At 39.4% G+C, this 15,242-nt stretch overlaps 1 protein-coding gene across 1 annotated transcript; it reads left to right on the plus strand.

Annotated features, from left to right (window-relative positions):
• Positions 1–356: 356 nt before the first annotated feature.
• Positions 357–13,493, plus strand: camk1ga (calcium/calmodulin-dependent protein kinase IGa; the record flags this gene model as incomplete). Its single annotated transcript, XM_079242876.1, has 10 exons — positions 357–463; positions 3,727–3,852; positions 3,940–4,014; positions 4,846–4,984; positions 6,549–6,672; positions 7,324–7,399; positions 7,929–8,041; positions 9,672–9,750; positions 9,834–9,921; positions 13,146–13,493. The coding sequence occupies exons 1-10, from the start codon at positions 378–380 to the stop codon at positions 13,491–13,493; spliced, it is 1,254 nt and encodes a 417-aa protein (XP_079099002.1). The 5' UTR covers positions 357–377.
• Positions 13,494–15,242: the final 1,749 nt, after the last annotated feature.

The following is a 15,242-nucleotide window of genomic DNA, read 5'->3' on the forward strand; positions in this document are numbered from 1 at the left end:
GAAGTACGTATCTTAGAAATGAGGATATAACAAGTCAGCATCTGGTAATGTCATTATTTATTCTGAGATGTGAAGGACACCATAAATAAAGAGACGGTACAGAATTTAATGTCATAAAAAGGGAATTATGATGATGGTCTCTTCGTAGTTATTTACCTATTTGGCTAAAACGTTGTACAGTTATACATTATCATCGTTTGTGCATCAAGTGTTACTTCCACGGTCCACTATTAGCACAGTTAATCAGCATATTTCTGAAAAAGAAAAGAAAAGAAAAGAAAAGAGCCAACACAACACGCAAACTAACTGAATGAGGAGAATTAGAAGTTATTAACGTAGTTTCTTCTTCAGGAGTCTACGGTCACGTCAGAGCCAAGATGGGGCGGAAGGAAATCATCTGCAGCTGGAAGAAAAGCATCAGCAACATCAAGGATGTATTTGACTTCAAAGGAAAAATGGGATCGTAAGTACAGCTACTGGAATGAGGATGGGAAATCAAATGATGTGTCTGAAGGCAGGGTGGACCTCCCAGTAGGATGATCAGATTTATTTTGACACATTACATTCAGTCATACAGAACATTCAGTGATCGGGTAAAATAAAACTTTGTTCCTGCAGCTGTAATAGCTAACTGGTTTTGGAGAAGTTGGTGTGGAAGGATGTGATTCCATGGGAAACATCATGTGACCAGTTCCTGCAGGACTACATGACATGTCTGACTCTGAATATTTATTTTGATCATCATGGGCCATAGTTCAGCTGGAAGAGAAGTTGTCTTCCAATTAAAAAGTCAGCAGATTGATTCCAAGCTTCCTGATACAATGCGATACAATGCAATACGATGCGATGCAATACAATGCGATACAATGCAATACGATGCGATACAATGCGATACAATGCAATACAATGCGATACAATGCAATACGATGCGATACAATGCAATACGATGCGATACAATGCAATACAATGCGATACAATGCGATACGATGCAATACGATGCAATGCAATATGATGCAATATGATGCAATATGATGCGATATGATGCGATATGAAGCGATACGATGCGATACGATACAATGCGATACAATGTGATACAATGCGATACGATGCAATACAATGCGATGCGATACGATGCGATACGATACGATACGATGCGATGCGATACAATGCGATACGATGCAATACAATGCGATGCGATACGATGCGATGCGATACGATACGATGCGATGCGATGCGATACGATGCGATACGATGCGATACGGTGCGATACGATGCGATATGATACGATATGATACGATGCAACGCGATACAATGCGATGCAATGCAAAAGGATACGTTTAAATACAATTAGATACAATAGGATATAATACGATACAATGCAATGTAATAGGAGACATTCCAATACAATTATACATAATAGGAAAATGATACGATACAATACAATGTGATGCAATAGGATATGTTTCAATACAATTAGACACAATAGGATAGGATAGGATAGGATAGGATAGGATAGGATAGGATAGGATAGGATACGGTACGATGCGATGCGATGCGATGCGATGCGATGCGATGCGATGCAGTAGGATACATTTCCAAACAATATGATATGATATGATATGATATGATATGATATGATATGATACAATGCCAGAGGATACAATCAAAACAATTAGATACAATAGGATATGATACAATACAATGCGATAGGATATGATACAATACTAATAGACATAATAGGATAAGGATACAATACAATTCAATACAATACAATGTGATGCAATAGAATTCGCTTCAATAGAATTAGACACAATAGGATAGGATAGGATAGGATAGGATAGGATACGATACGATAGGTTAAGATTCGATACAATATGGTACGATGCAATGCAACAGGATACGTTTCAATACAATTAGACATGATATGATATGATATAATATGATATAAGATATTTATGCAGAACCACATGATTCATAAATATATTGCACATTTGAGATAAAAAGTGAGTGGTTCTGAATTAATTCAGAGAGCAGTTGTATGACTGAGAACATACTCTGCATCTTCCCAGTGAGCAGTCTGAGATCAGCTGAGGATAATCCTATTCATCACCTCCTGGGAAGCTACTTTTATCAATGGGGCCTGATGCCTGTAATCTGCTCACAACTGAGGCTGCCGCTGAAGGACGACTAGACTGCTCATGCACATGATCTGCAGAGCAAATATTTTATCTTTGTTTTATTTTTATAAAAATTTAATTTTTTCCTTTTCCCCCCAATATCTTTCTGTTAGCATCTCATTAAGAATATGAAAAACATATTCATTATAAATCTAATTTCTAATTCAGACTAAACAAATCTGAAATATTATTGATATTTCCCATCCAGTCAGTATGAACAGGACTGAAACAGGACCTGTTTTCCTGCAGGTTTTTGTTCTTGTTTATCAGGAGCTGATGTGTTTTTAGAACAGTTTCACCTCATTAATCAGAGTCACCTGAAACAAACAGTCTCCCAACGGAGAGTGTGTCCTGCAGTGTGACAGCTGCTTGGCTCTCTGGTCCTCAGCTTGCTGTGAATGGGCCATGTGTGTGTGCTGACGTCAGAGCAGCAGTGCTGGAACATCCTAGCACCACTTCGTTAGAGGATTATGTGTCTGACTGACTGCTTCAGAACTGAATGAGCGTGAAGGGAGGTGGCGCGAACAGGTGCATGTTGATGCAAACATGAGACACGTACGTCTGAGTCAGCTCACTGACCATGGAAATCCAGCAGAGCTGAGCTGCAATGCAGTTAGTTATAGTAAAATATAGCAGCAAAGAAGTTAGTTAAGACGGCTTCAGTTCAAGGAAAGTTAAAAACAAAATCACAACGACTAATAAAAATCCCCGAATGTTGTGTTTTCTTTAAAAACTCTAAGATAACGCAGCTGTTTACCTGGTAAATAGCAGAAGACAAATGTCTGATGGAATATAACAAGGATTGAAGAGATGACGTGTGTATGAAGAAGGTGTGTGTAGGAAATACTGTGGCATGATCCACATGATGTGAAAGGTTTAATTAAAGAAAATCTTCATCTTCCATTACAAAACAGCTGAAAGCCGTAGCCACATGTCGACTGGCTTCTCATGTTAGTGAATCTCAAATGTTTCATAGTGCTTTGTGGTGTAGCGCTGTGGATGTTCAGCTTTAGACAGAGGCCCCATCCTGCAACAGGAAATGATAAAACCAGCATTATTTGTGTGTCAGCCAGTATATTTTAATGACACAAAACCACAATTTAAATTAGTTCAAATATAACTTTTTCAACGAATTATTCAGTCACTTGTTTTAAATGTTCTTCTTTTCCTTTTATCAGGATAAAAAAAAAAGTGCACTAGAGCCGACCAACAGAATACGTTTGAGCTTTTCTGGATTTTGTCCATCTGAAATGTGCCCTTTTTATATACAATGTTTTTCTGTTGGCTTCATCCTTAAAATGAACATTTTCAACAGGCCTGACTGTGGACCACTATGAGACGGGACCTTGCTGTACCATTGTAAATGTGTTTACTTGTCATTTCTTCTTTTCTCTGTACTTGCATGGTCGTATTTTCATGATCTTCTTACCTGCTCTGTAACTACAGAGAAAGAGTTGTTATTCGTGTCGGAGCATCTTCAGCAGACTGACGTTTGTCTCCATGCAGTCTGTTCACCTTTATCTTCCTGTGGTTGCTGTTCTTTGCTCAGGGGCTCATTTTCGGAGGTTTTCATGGTGAGGGAGAAGGCAACGGGAAAACTTTATGCCCTGAAATGTCTGAAGAAAAAACACCTCACCCATAGCAACCTGGAAAATGAAATCAATGTGCTGAGGAGGTAAGTGGCTCCCAGCCTGCATGGAGAAGATTTCCATGTGTTTAAGGTTCAACCAGTCACAATCTGCAACATTTCCCCCTTTTTCAGGATAAAACATGAGAATGTTGTGGGATTGGAGGACTTCTATGAGAGCCGGACACATTACTACCTGGTCATGCAGCTGTAAGTGAACTCATTCAACACATTAATGCTTCTGTAGCCACTGATCATTCGTTTAATATGACAGTGAATCTGAGAATCTGAGGTTCTGCAAGAACCCTGAAAATGGATTAAATGACACACGTAACTGAGAAAATCTGCATGAGATCTGCGTATCTGTCTTTAAGCATAAATATGCCTTATTATGTTGCATTTAAAGATAAAATGTTGGGAAGTTTTGATGGTTTGACTTCCTGTATCATCCTCTACACCAGGGATCCTCCTGTTCCAGCTTTAACATTCAAACACACCAGAACATCCCAACAACATTGCTGATGTGTGAACATAACAGGCAGCAAAGAACATTTTATAGGACAACAATCACATATATTTCCCATGAGCCTTTGCGGTCTTTAGACAGTTGGTGCTGTGGATCTGAGGCTCTGGAGTAAAGTGAGTCATTAAAAAACTAAAACTACGTCAAACTTCATTGTAGAACTATAAAAGTAGAAAACTGATCTCAGATGACTCCAGAACCTCAGATACATTCAAGTTTGAGGAAAAAATTCTGGCTCACAAGATGCAATGCACAAATAAAATAAAATTTAAAAAAAAAACAAAAAAAAAAAACAAGTAAAACTGCTGTGAAAAGTTAAAATGGAAAATTCCTTCAAATACTTAAGATACATTTTGCTGTGTTTTTAAAGACTGAGTGTAACTCATATTTCAGGACGCTTGTTTTCATGAAACCTCTGCTGGATTTATCAGTAAAACTGAATTCTCAGACAAAGACAGAGGCAGCAACATTGCTAGTGGCACTGATGACTCTTTTTGTGTGTCTGTGTGCATGTGCAGGGTCTCTGGTGGGGAACTGTTTGATCGTATTTTAGATAAAGGTGTTTACACGGAGAAGGATGCCAGCAAAGTTATCAAACAGGTGCTGCAGGCTGTCAGCTACCTGCACGCAAACAGCATCGTTCACCGAGACCTAAAGGTAACACACACACCACACACACACACACACACACACAGAGACACACATCTATGACTATCAGAAATACTATATATGCATTGAATTCTCTTCATTTGGAGCCCGGTGCTGATTTAAACACCTCGGTGACCGCCGTCTGTCAGAAACTGATGTGTTCAGTTTTTAAAAGGACTTACAGCAGGAGTGTCCGGCTCTGGTACTCAAAGGCCACGACAATGCAGGTTTTCCATGTATCCCTGCTCCAACAAACTTGACTGTAATGAAAGAGCCATCATGCAGAACCTAATAGGCTCCATTCAACATGAGTCAGGTGTGTTGAAGCAGTGATGCAGTGAAAACCTGCAGGACAGCAGCCCTGGAGGAGCGACTTATAGGACACCCCTGACTTACAGCTTCCATGTTTGCTGAACTGGAAAGTTGTTGGATCCTTTTCCAGATTGGTTTTATTTGATCACCAACATTGTAAATCTGATTCTGGTTCTAATCTCTGCCGATGTGCAGCTGCTCCTTCGCATACCTGTGTTTGGGTTGTCTGCTGATCTCCTGCACAGACGTTTAATCAGCCTGCGGGACGCCACAGCCGTGTGGATTTTGCCTGCTTGTTACGATATGTTACTATGGCGATAGTAAACTAACAATAAACTCAAACTGTCTCAAACCTCCTTTTTTCTAACCTTAGAAAACAACATTTCTTAAACAAGTCAAACATCATCTATAAAAATAGAATAAAAATAAATACATAATATTTATATGTTCTACCTGCTAATTTTGATGCTGGAGAGAAAAGAAGAGAGGAAGTAACAATGAGAGAGAATTTTTAAAAGTTCTGTTTGTTAACTGTTTGCACAGTTTGTTAACGCATTATTATCTTCATCTTTTTGTTTATTTTTGTCTTTATTGTTTTTATCTTTATTTTTATCTTTGTTGTTTTTTATCTTTATTTTTTCTTTATTTTCATCTTTATTTTTATCTTTATTTCTATTTCTATTTTTATCTTTATCTTTATTTTTCTTTATCTTTATAGTTTTTTTTGGTCATTTTTTTATCTTTGATTTTTTACCTTTTTTTCTTTATTTTCATCTTTATCTTATCTTTTTATTTATCTTTATTTTAATCTTTCTCTCACTTTATTGTTTGTCTTTATTTTTATCTTTATTTCTATTTTTATCTGTATTTTTATTTTCATATATCCTTCTTTTTTTCGTTATCTTTATCACTTTTTTTCTTTATTTTTATCTTTTTTTTTTTTTTTCTTCATCGTTATCTCTGTCAGATTTGGATTTCTATCTGCATGGTGGGAGATATCTTGGAAAGTTATGAAAAAGCTAAATGCAAGCCTGTATCTCCCGAATGAACCAAACATTAAGTGGAAATAGATGGAGAGTTATTTTAGAACTTTTCAAACTTTCCATCACTCGGAGGAGACATTCCTGACCTCGACCCTGACCTCTATCCAAACTGTACCCTGATTCTGACATGTCCTGGTCTGAAGTCTCCAGAATCATGTGTGTATGACCAACACACTACCAGACCCTCTGATCTCTTTTTCCTTCTCTTGCCTAAGCAGCCGGAGAACCTGCTGTACTACAGCACGGATGAAAATGCCAAGATCATGGTCAGTGACTTCGGTCTGTCGAAGACGCTGGAACATGGTGTGATGTCCACGGCCTGCGGGACACCAGGATATGTCGGTGAGTGAACAAGAAAACGTCACTCTCTTGTTTACCTGCTCCAAAATGTTGTTATTTAAGTGAAACAGCAGATTCTCCTCCAGTATGACTCAGAACTAATCATAATCTCTGTTCTCAGCCAGTGAAATGTAAAACGTTCTTTTTGAGAAGTTGCTGAGTTCCCTCCAGTCGTCTGTGTTAAACCGGGCCTTAACTTCTGCCTAATCTGAGCAAAAAATCCAGGTCTGGATCATAGACCGTATATGAAAGATGGACGGAGCCTCAGGAGGTTAAATGACAAACTATGCGGAAATGACAAAAACTGCAGTTCCCCCCTCATTCACTAGGGGCTCCAAAATGTTTATCTTCATGACAACTGTGGGGGGAGTGAATTTTTTTCTAACTCGCCCCATTTAAAATTCTTTTAAACGGGGGAGTTTAAAATAAACTCCTAACCTAACCCAAACATTTAAACATGCATTTTTTCCATATATCATTTATTCCTTCCATCTATATATTTGTTTTGTCAGTTTTTGCGTAGAAAGTGTGTGTTTGGAGTTTCTATTCAATTCAGACTTCTGTACTTTGCTCAGTTCATCTTTGCAGCCTGATGTGTTTATTGACATTAATCCTCATTTAACACTTCTTTTATGTTTGTGTGTTAAATTACAGCTCCTGAGGTTTTGGCTCAGAAACCTTACAGCAAAGCAGTGGACTGCTGGTCAATCGGCGTCATCACCTACATCCTGTAAGCACATTTCTTCTGAAACGTAACATCTTTTACTGTAACACTTCCCACTGGGGAGAATCAATAGGCAGGTCTGTAAGTTGAAGCAAAATTTAAAAAGCTGAATAAACATGCAGGGATCAGACACAGAGGAGACAACGGTAATATTCTGTCATCTGAAGGAAATATACTGAGACAAAATGGACCAAGAAACAAATCCAAAAACTACATTTGAACTCTGTAATGAAGACAGAATTCTGCTCTTACTTTTACATTTAGCCTTTGTTTTGTTTGCTGCTTTTCAGAATGAACATTCCCACTACTATTAGTTCAAACTGCACAGAGTAGCATTTCACATTGCAGTGATCAAACCACAGAAGCATTTGGACATTTGCTTCCATGCAATTCTGTGTTTTTTATTATGTGTGTATAGAAAACATATATGTATATATATATATATATATATATATATATATATATATATATATATATATATATATATATACCTCATGTATACCGTATGCTGAGATTTGCTTCTTTCTCTCTGCAGGCTCTGCGGCTACCCTCCATTTTTTGAGGAAAATGAAACTCGCCTGTTTTCAAAGATAATGAGGGCTGAATATGCTTTTCATTCCCCTTTCTGGGACGACATCTCTGAGTCAGGTATGAAAACACATCTCTCAGCCCTCACACCTGTTTAGAAACAGCTGGAAGTTTAAGTGGGACCAGTGGAAAGTGTTTATTCCTGCAGGTTTAATTAACATCAGAAAACCTTGTATGTTCCTCAGAGCACCTGAACTCATCCTTTAAACATCTCTGACACACTTACTGAACAACTTTATTAACATTAGATTTTAATGCAGTGCGAATGAAGCTTCATGTTGTTGTACACAGTCAACAGTCAGTTGTTTTATCTGCAAGCTGAAGTTTTGTGGTTTTCCCTAAAAAAAACTGTCTGGAGTTGAGTTTGTCCCAGTTCATGGTGCAGCAAATGTGTCAATGAGACTGATTGAGATCCCAGTTAAGCAGAGAGCAGGATTTGTTCTTCAAGATTAGCTTGATATAAACAACCCCTTGAAGACATTTATAGTTGTTTGACCTGCTGGATTAGGCCAGATATAATTCCCACAGATACTAAACCAGCTATGACAGCACTCACCTTCCTGAGGAATTAAATACGCTGCCATTCACAGCCATGTTATCTGCCGTCCTGACATGAAGAAAACTGTTTTTCATTCGGAAAAATGGTCCTAAATTCATTTCATCCCTGCCAACATGCTGAAAAATGAAAAAAGACCAAACAACACTAAAGCATCACAAAAAGGTAGAGACATTAACGTCCTCATGCTGCAAACATTGCATCCTGCAGCCACAATGAAATCTGACTTATTTCCACCTGCAAAGCTGAAGGTTGACCTTTAACACAATAAAGCTGGACATTATTTATATTTTATTCACACGGTTTCTGAGACATTTTGCACAATTTTATGGTAAAAACTTAGCTCAAAATCCAGTTGAACACAATGTGATACATGTCTTCTCTCCCTCAGAGATATCAGAAAGGAGAAGATTATTATAATAGTTTTGACATATCAAATGGTAATAAAAAGAAAATACCCCCCCCCCCCCAAAAAAAGGTTATCTCTTTTTGTTATATATTGTTAAAGGCCCAAATAAATTAAAACAACTGAACTTTTCTAACCAATTTTTCATGGGTCGGGGCTTAAAGGGTTAACAGTGTGTTAAACCGTCCACCATCCGACACAACAGCCATTCAGATGTTATTGTCATGATGTTTGTAATTCGCTGAAGTCATATTTTGGTCCCCATTCTGGTGTTTGATGAGCACAGCGACCTGAGTGTATCTGCGGGGGTTTAACACTGAACAAGTCCATCATTAAAGAAGCACACACATGTCTGAAAAAACAGCCTTAAAAACAAGAAAAAAATATACAAAAATGAGGTAAATGTTGCTTAACATAAGATAAATTATCTGCTGACAGAGCAAGAAAATTTGGTTTGTCAAGACTTCGCAAAACGAGTGAAAATACTCTTAAAACAAAAGGAATTCTCTGGCATAAAAATGAAGATTTATCTTACCTTTAAAAAAATAAGCGTATGTGTACTTAATTTAAGATTTTTAATCTTACTTAGATTTCAGTTTTTGCAGTGTATATTTGGGACTTTGATAAACGAAACTGTATTACCGGCAGATTAAGTATCAAGGTTTACATGTGTATGACAGTTAATGTGCAGCTCCTCATGCCTTCATGTCCACCTCATGTGTCCACAGCCAAAGACTTTATCAAGAATATGATGGAGAAAAACCCCACGAAACGCTTCACCACTGAACAGGCTCTCAGACACCCCTGGTGAGTCCCAGTCTCTGCAACACACACGCTCTGTGGATGTTTCCCACTTTGTTTCCACACTAACTTGCATTTGGTGATTCCAGGATTGCTGGAGACACAGCGAAAAATGTGGACATTTATCACTCTGTGTCAGAGCAGATGGAGAGAAACTTTGCCACATCCAAATGGAAGGTGAGTAGTTTTCCTGCAAACTAGCTTTTTACATTTAACTCTTTTTCTTGTCTTTTAATTCTGTCATATTCATCTTAATTAGGGTCCGAGCCATACGAAGTATGGCAGGGCCCTATTGTTTTCCAAATGTTTATTATTCTCCTCGTTCTAAGCACAACTCACTCAATTTTGTCCCGCTTAGACCCCGTGAAAAGTTGCGAAACTTGGCACACACCTCAAGCCCAGCTAAAATTTTGATAATCTGGCGTTTGTATGCACTTCAATGCAAAAATGCCTCGGCAGCGCCCCCTAGAAACACCAAAAATGGCCCTTAGAATGGGCCAAAAAAAATTTACTTTGACGTAGGACGACGAAATTCGGCACACGTGTCTACCATCATAAGACGACCAAAAAAGTCAATTGTAGACCTGTTGTCATGGCAACAGGCTATACGCCATCTTGGCATTACAACTATTGTTTTCCCCTTTTTGTCACTTTGGGCGCATTGTATTTGAACGAACTAGTCTGAGGCGATTCATGCGATTGGATCCATATGCGCCAGGAAGCTGACAAGATGGGGACCAAAAGTTATTCAAATCTTTCTGATAGCAGAAAGCGTGTTGCCGTGGCAACTCACGGAAAAATGCATTCTCGCCATGAAACACGGTTCACTCATATCTTCGAACAAACTAGTTTTGGATTCATGCCATTGACTTCAAACCCACCAGAAAACTTTGTGACAAGTTGGGGTAGAGAGGTCGGCATAAGGCGAGGACCCGATGGATGCCGCTTGCGGCTTTAATTTCTTCTTATTAGAGTCCGAGCCATACGGAGTATGGCAGGGCCCTATTGTTGTTGAAATGTTTATTTTTTTCCTCGTTAGCACAACTCACTCAATTTTGTCCCGCTTAGACCCTGTTAAAAGTTGCGAAACTTGGCACACACCTCAAGCCCGGCGAAAATAGCAATATTCTAGGGTCAGCGTACACGCCAATGCAAAAATGCCTCGACAGCGCCCCTTAGAAACGCCAAAAATGGCCCCGAGAATGGGGTAAAAAAAGTTTAGGTTGACGTAGGACGACGAAATTCGGTACACACGTCTATCACGTCAAGATGAGTAGAAAAGTCAATGAAACACATGTTGCCATGAAAACGGGGTGTCTGCCATCTTGGCGTTTGCGGCCATTTTTTAGCCCGTTTTTGTTGATTTGGGCGCGAACCAGTCTGAGGGGATTCATGCGATTGGCTTCACATTCGCCAGGGAGCTTTGTGACAAGATAGGGACCAAAAGTTATTGAAATCTTTCTGATAGTAGAAAGCGTGTTAGCGTGGCAACCCGTGGAAAAAAGCGTTCTCGCCATGAAACACGGTTCACTCATATATTTGCAGAAATACCTGCGATCTGCACCAAAATTAAAATATTTCATATTTGGTAGGTTCTTAACACATTGTAATATGTATTGTGGGGGGGGGGCACTTTTTTGGGGGGGCCCCATGGGGTCCGATCATCTACTTTGAGCTAGGGCTACGAAATTCGGCACACATGTGTATCAACTCTAGACAAGCCAAAAACCCAATTGACCACTTGTTACCATGACAACAGGGTGTCAGCCATCTTGGCGTTTATGCCATTTTTATTACTTTAAGTGCATCATATTGCAACGAACTAGTCTGAGGGTTTTCATGCAATTGACTCCATACTCAGAAGGAAGCTTCATGAGAAGATGGGGACCAAAAGTTAGTGAAATCTTTTCAATAGGAGAAAGCGTGTTACTGTGGCAACCCATGGCAAAAAGCCTTCTCGCCATGAAAGACAGTTTGCTTATATCTCTGCAGAAATGCATGCGATCTGCACCAGAAATGTAAGCATTCATATTTGGTTGGTCCTTAACACATTGTAACATGTATTGTGGGGGGGAAGTACATTTCAGGGGGGGTCCTGAGGGCCCGGAACGTCTGCTTTGAGCTAGGGCTACGAAATTCGGCACATGTGTAACATCCCATGAGAAGCAATAAAGTGTATTAAGAACCTGTTACCATGGCAACAGGGTGTCCGCCATCTTGGCGTTTATGCCCAGTTTCTTTACTTAAAGCACATTGTATATCCCCATAGAAATGCAATGGATCTGGACCCAGAATAAAGGCATATAAAAGTGTCTGATCCTCAACATAGTCCACAATGTGGGAATGGGGTTTTTTCGGCATGAGGCGAGGACCCGATGGATGCCGCTTGCGGGTTTAATTATTATTATTATTTCAGTGTTTGTTGAACCTTTAAAGCACTTTAGATATTTTATTAATCAGCACCACTGGGGGATTATGGATGAAACGATAAAAGTAAATAAAATTTTCTTAAATTTATTGTGAGAGATTTTATTTGTTGTTGCACGATGCTGTTGACATCTCTTAAGAACAAATCAGCACTAATTCCTTGTCTGGAAATCTGCACTTTTAATTCAGAGGCCTGTACAACGAAGCAATATTCACATACCTGGGATATCTCTCCGTTAGCTGGGTTGACTTAGCCAGACATTCAGGATCTGGATTAGCGGTACCATGAAGCAGGTTATCAAAACCAGGGTTTTCCTGTAACGATCGGTGTGCGTTCATATAAAAGAGGTGGAGTTTTCAGCATCTGACTAGTTGTGACCTGGAAGAAACCCTGCAGAGCAGCGATTTCACCATGAAGCAGCAGACATTCAGACATATGAAGAATTTAAACACATCAAGCAGGACAAAAGTAACACCGTTGCCACAGCAACAGCCAGGAAGAATTGCCAACAGAAGATAGTTGACACTGTTAATGGATAAATTCAGCAGATTATTATTTATCAGATAATATACCAAAGAGGTCGGCGATCTGACATTATTTGAGTTAAAATCATGCATACACCAAGTTCCTGCTGCAAAGCAACGACTTACTCGTCATCACATCCTGTAAGGAAGCTGGACTAGAAATGATCATAAGCTGGAAATAAAAAAGAAGATTTTCATGAAGTTTCTCCTCTAATTTATCTGGAATTAATGTTTCACATCAAGTTTCCAATACAACCAAATGAACTTGAATCATAATCAGATTTATCAGGTTCATTCAACGTCTGCAAACTTCCGTCTTTCCAGTCAATTAAAATCAGTTTTTTAAAGTATAAAGCCAACTTTTTTTTTTACAGTGGTTTATAATGAACTTGGTTTTCTAGGTGAGACATTGGGAGGAGTTTGACTGGTTTTCTTTATTTTTTTATCAGCAAGCCTTCCATGTAGCTTCAGTCGTCAGCCACATGAAGAAACTGCAGGTGTCCCACTCTGAGCCCACCCCCTCCCCAGTCTCGCCGCCCAGCATCGTAGTCGAGTCCTCCACCCTGAATGATGAGGAGCCGTGCCACGAGAAGGAGGACCCCCTCGACCCCAATGGGAACCCTGTTCACGCAGCCGGTCATCTCTCCAGCAGCAACTCCATGCCGGCAAGAAACCTCTGCTCACCAGTGAGAACCAGTCACAGTGAACCTGGAAGCGCTGTCGCCGCGGACGACCTGGACAAGGTCCGCAGCTTTCATTCAGAGACTGACGCTGCTTTCAGACCGTCTAAGAGGTGAGAGCTGCTCCCTGTTTCAGACTTTCCCAGCTGTTCTGAGTCGGTTCCTTGTTGTTCTTATAAGTTCTGCTGGTTTTGCAGCCTGGACGTTGTGGCGCAGAGGAATGACCCGCCTCTTCAGTCTGGAGTCTGTTCTGTCATGTGATTGGCTGATTTACCTCACCTGACTTGAATGCAGGTAAACGTCAGTGTTGAGATCTCAGGTGTCAGCACGTCCGCTCCCCAGACTGTCTGTAACTGCAGATTCGTTTCCTGATTTTCAGTTTGTGCGACGAGTCGGCGGCTTTCGGCGATGGATCCTTCTGGACATGGAGGCGATGTGGCTTCATCATGTCTGCTTTGGTTCCCTGCTGCAGGAAGATACCCATTGAAGACTGCATGTTCACTTGTATGAACACTGAATTCAGATATTTGCATGCAGTGACGGTTCAGCACGTTTCATTTACATAATTTATTATTTATGTCCCTAAAATGATGATTTATTGGCTCGTACTGGCAATATGTTACTAAATATTTTTAAACTGATTTTTTTTTTTTTTTATTAGATAAATGAACTGGAAATTTCAAGTTGATTTATTTAAGCTGGAAATGGAAGCAGCACGAGATACTACAGTACAAAAGATGTTTGCACACACGAGGAAGCAGCAGTCCTAACACTTAGCATGCCAAAATGACGGGGAAAAACTCAGCTAGAAGACTCTGGCATCCAAACGAAACACACTTCAAACCTCCAGCAGTTTAAAGGGAATGCAAGAAAGACATGATAGCAGCACACAGACCACACAAACAAGGAGTTGCATGAAATCAACTCGTCCAATGCTTCGTTGCTTTTCGGATCCTCATGGTGTGTCGGAGCTGAATTTGGGGGCTATTCCTCCATTCTCCGTCAGCATCGGCCGTTGGCTTCCTGGTATGTTTACCTGTGTACACTGCAAAAACTCAGAATTAAAAAACAAGAAAAAAATTGACAAAAATTAGCTAAATGTTGCTTAAAATAAGATAAATTATCTGCCAACAGAACAAGAAAATTTGGCTTGTCAAGACTTCCCAAAACAAGTAAAAATACAACAAGAGGAATTCTTTGGCATAAAAACTAAAACTATATCTTACCTTTTAAAAAAATAAGCACATGTGTACTCAATTTAAGATTTTAAATCTAATTTAGATTTCAGTTTTTGCAGTGTAACGCTTCTATTAAACCATCTGGAAACTAGGTTCACTTTTTATTTTTTACCTTTTACATTTGCACAGTTCTTCACCAAACATGACTTTTCTAATTCTTAGACCAACTTTTATTCATTCCCAGACCTATGGTACCGATACCCGAGACTGCTTCACCCATTCCTTAGACTACTTTACTCATTCCTGGACAAATTGGACTGCTGTCCTCTGGTTTTCACTGAAAGTATGTTTTTTTTCCTTATAGCAGGATTCACATTTGCATTTTGACTGTGTTCCAGGTGGCTTTACTCTGAAACAGGAACACATATCTCAGTTCTGACACTTTCTTTTGACTACAAGCTTCTACCTGCATCCATCATGCGCATGGGCGTGTTTCCATTCATCTATCTTTGTCACACCTGCTTTTACAGTTTTTACTGTGTAATTATCCAGATGATAAGCCGTCTGATATCTCACTGTTTCACATGATGCTGTTTGTAAATAAACTAAAAGAAGAAGAGTGACTGACGTGTTGGGGCGTTGCCTCAGCGGCAGCAGCAACCGCATTAGTCTTTATTAACGTGCTTAT

Source organism: Telmatherina bonti, assembly GCF_933228915.1.
Source record: "Telmatherina bonti genome assembly, chromosome: 6".
Lineage (NCBI taxonomy): Eukaryota > Metazoa > Chordata > Actinopteri > Atheriniformes > Telmatherinidae > Telmatherina > Telmatherina bonti.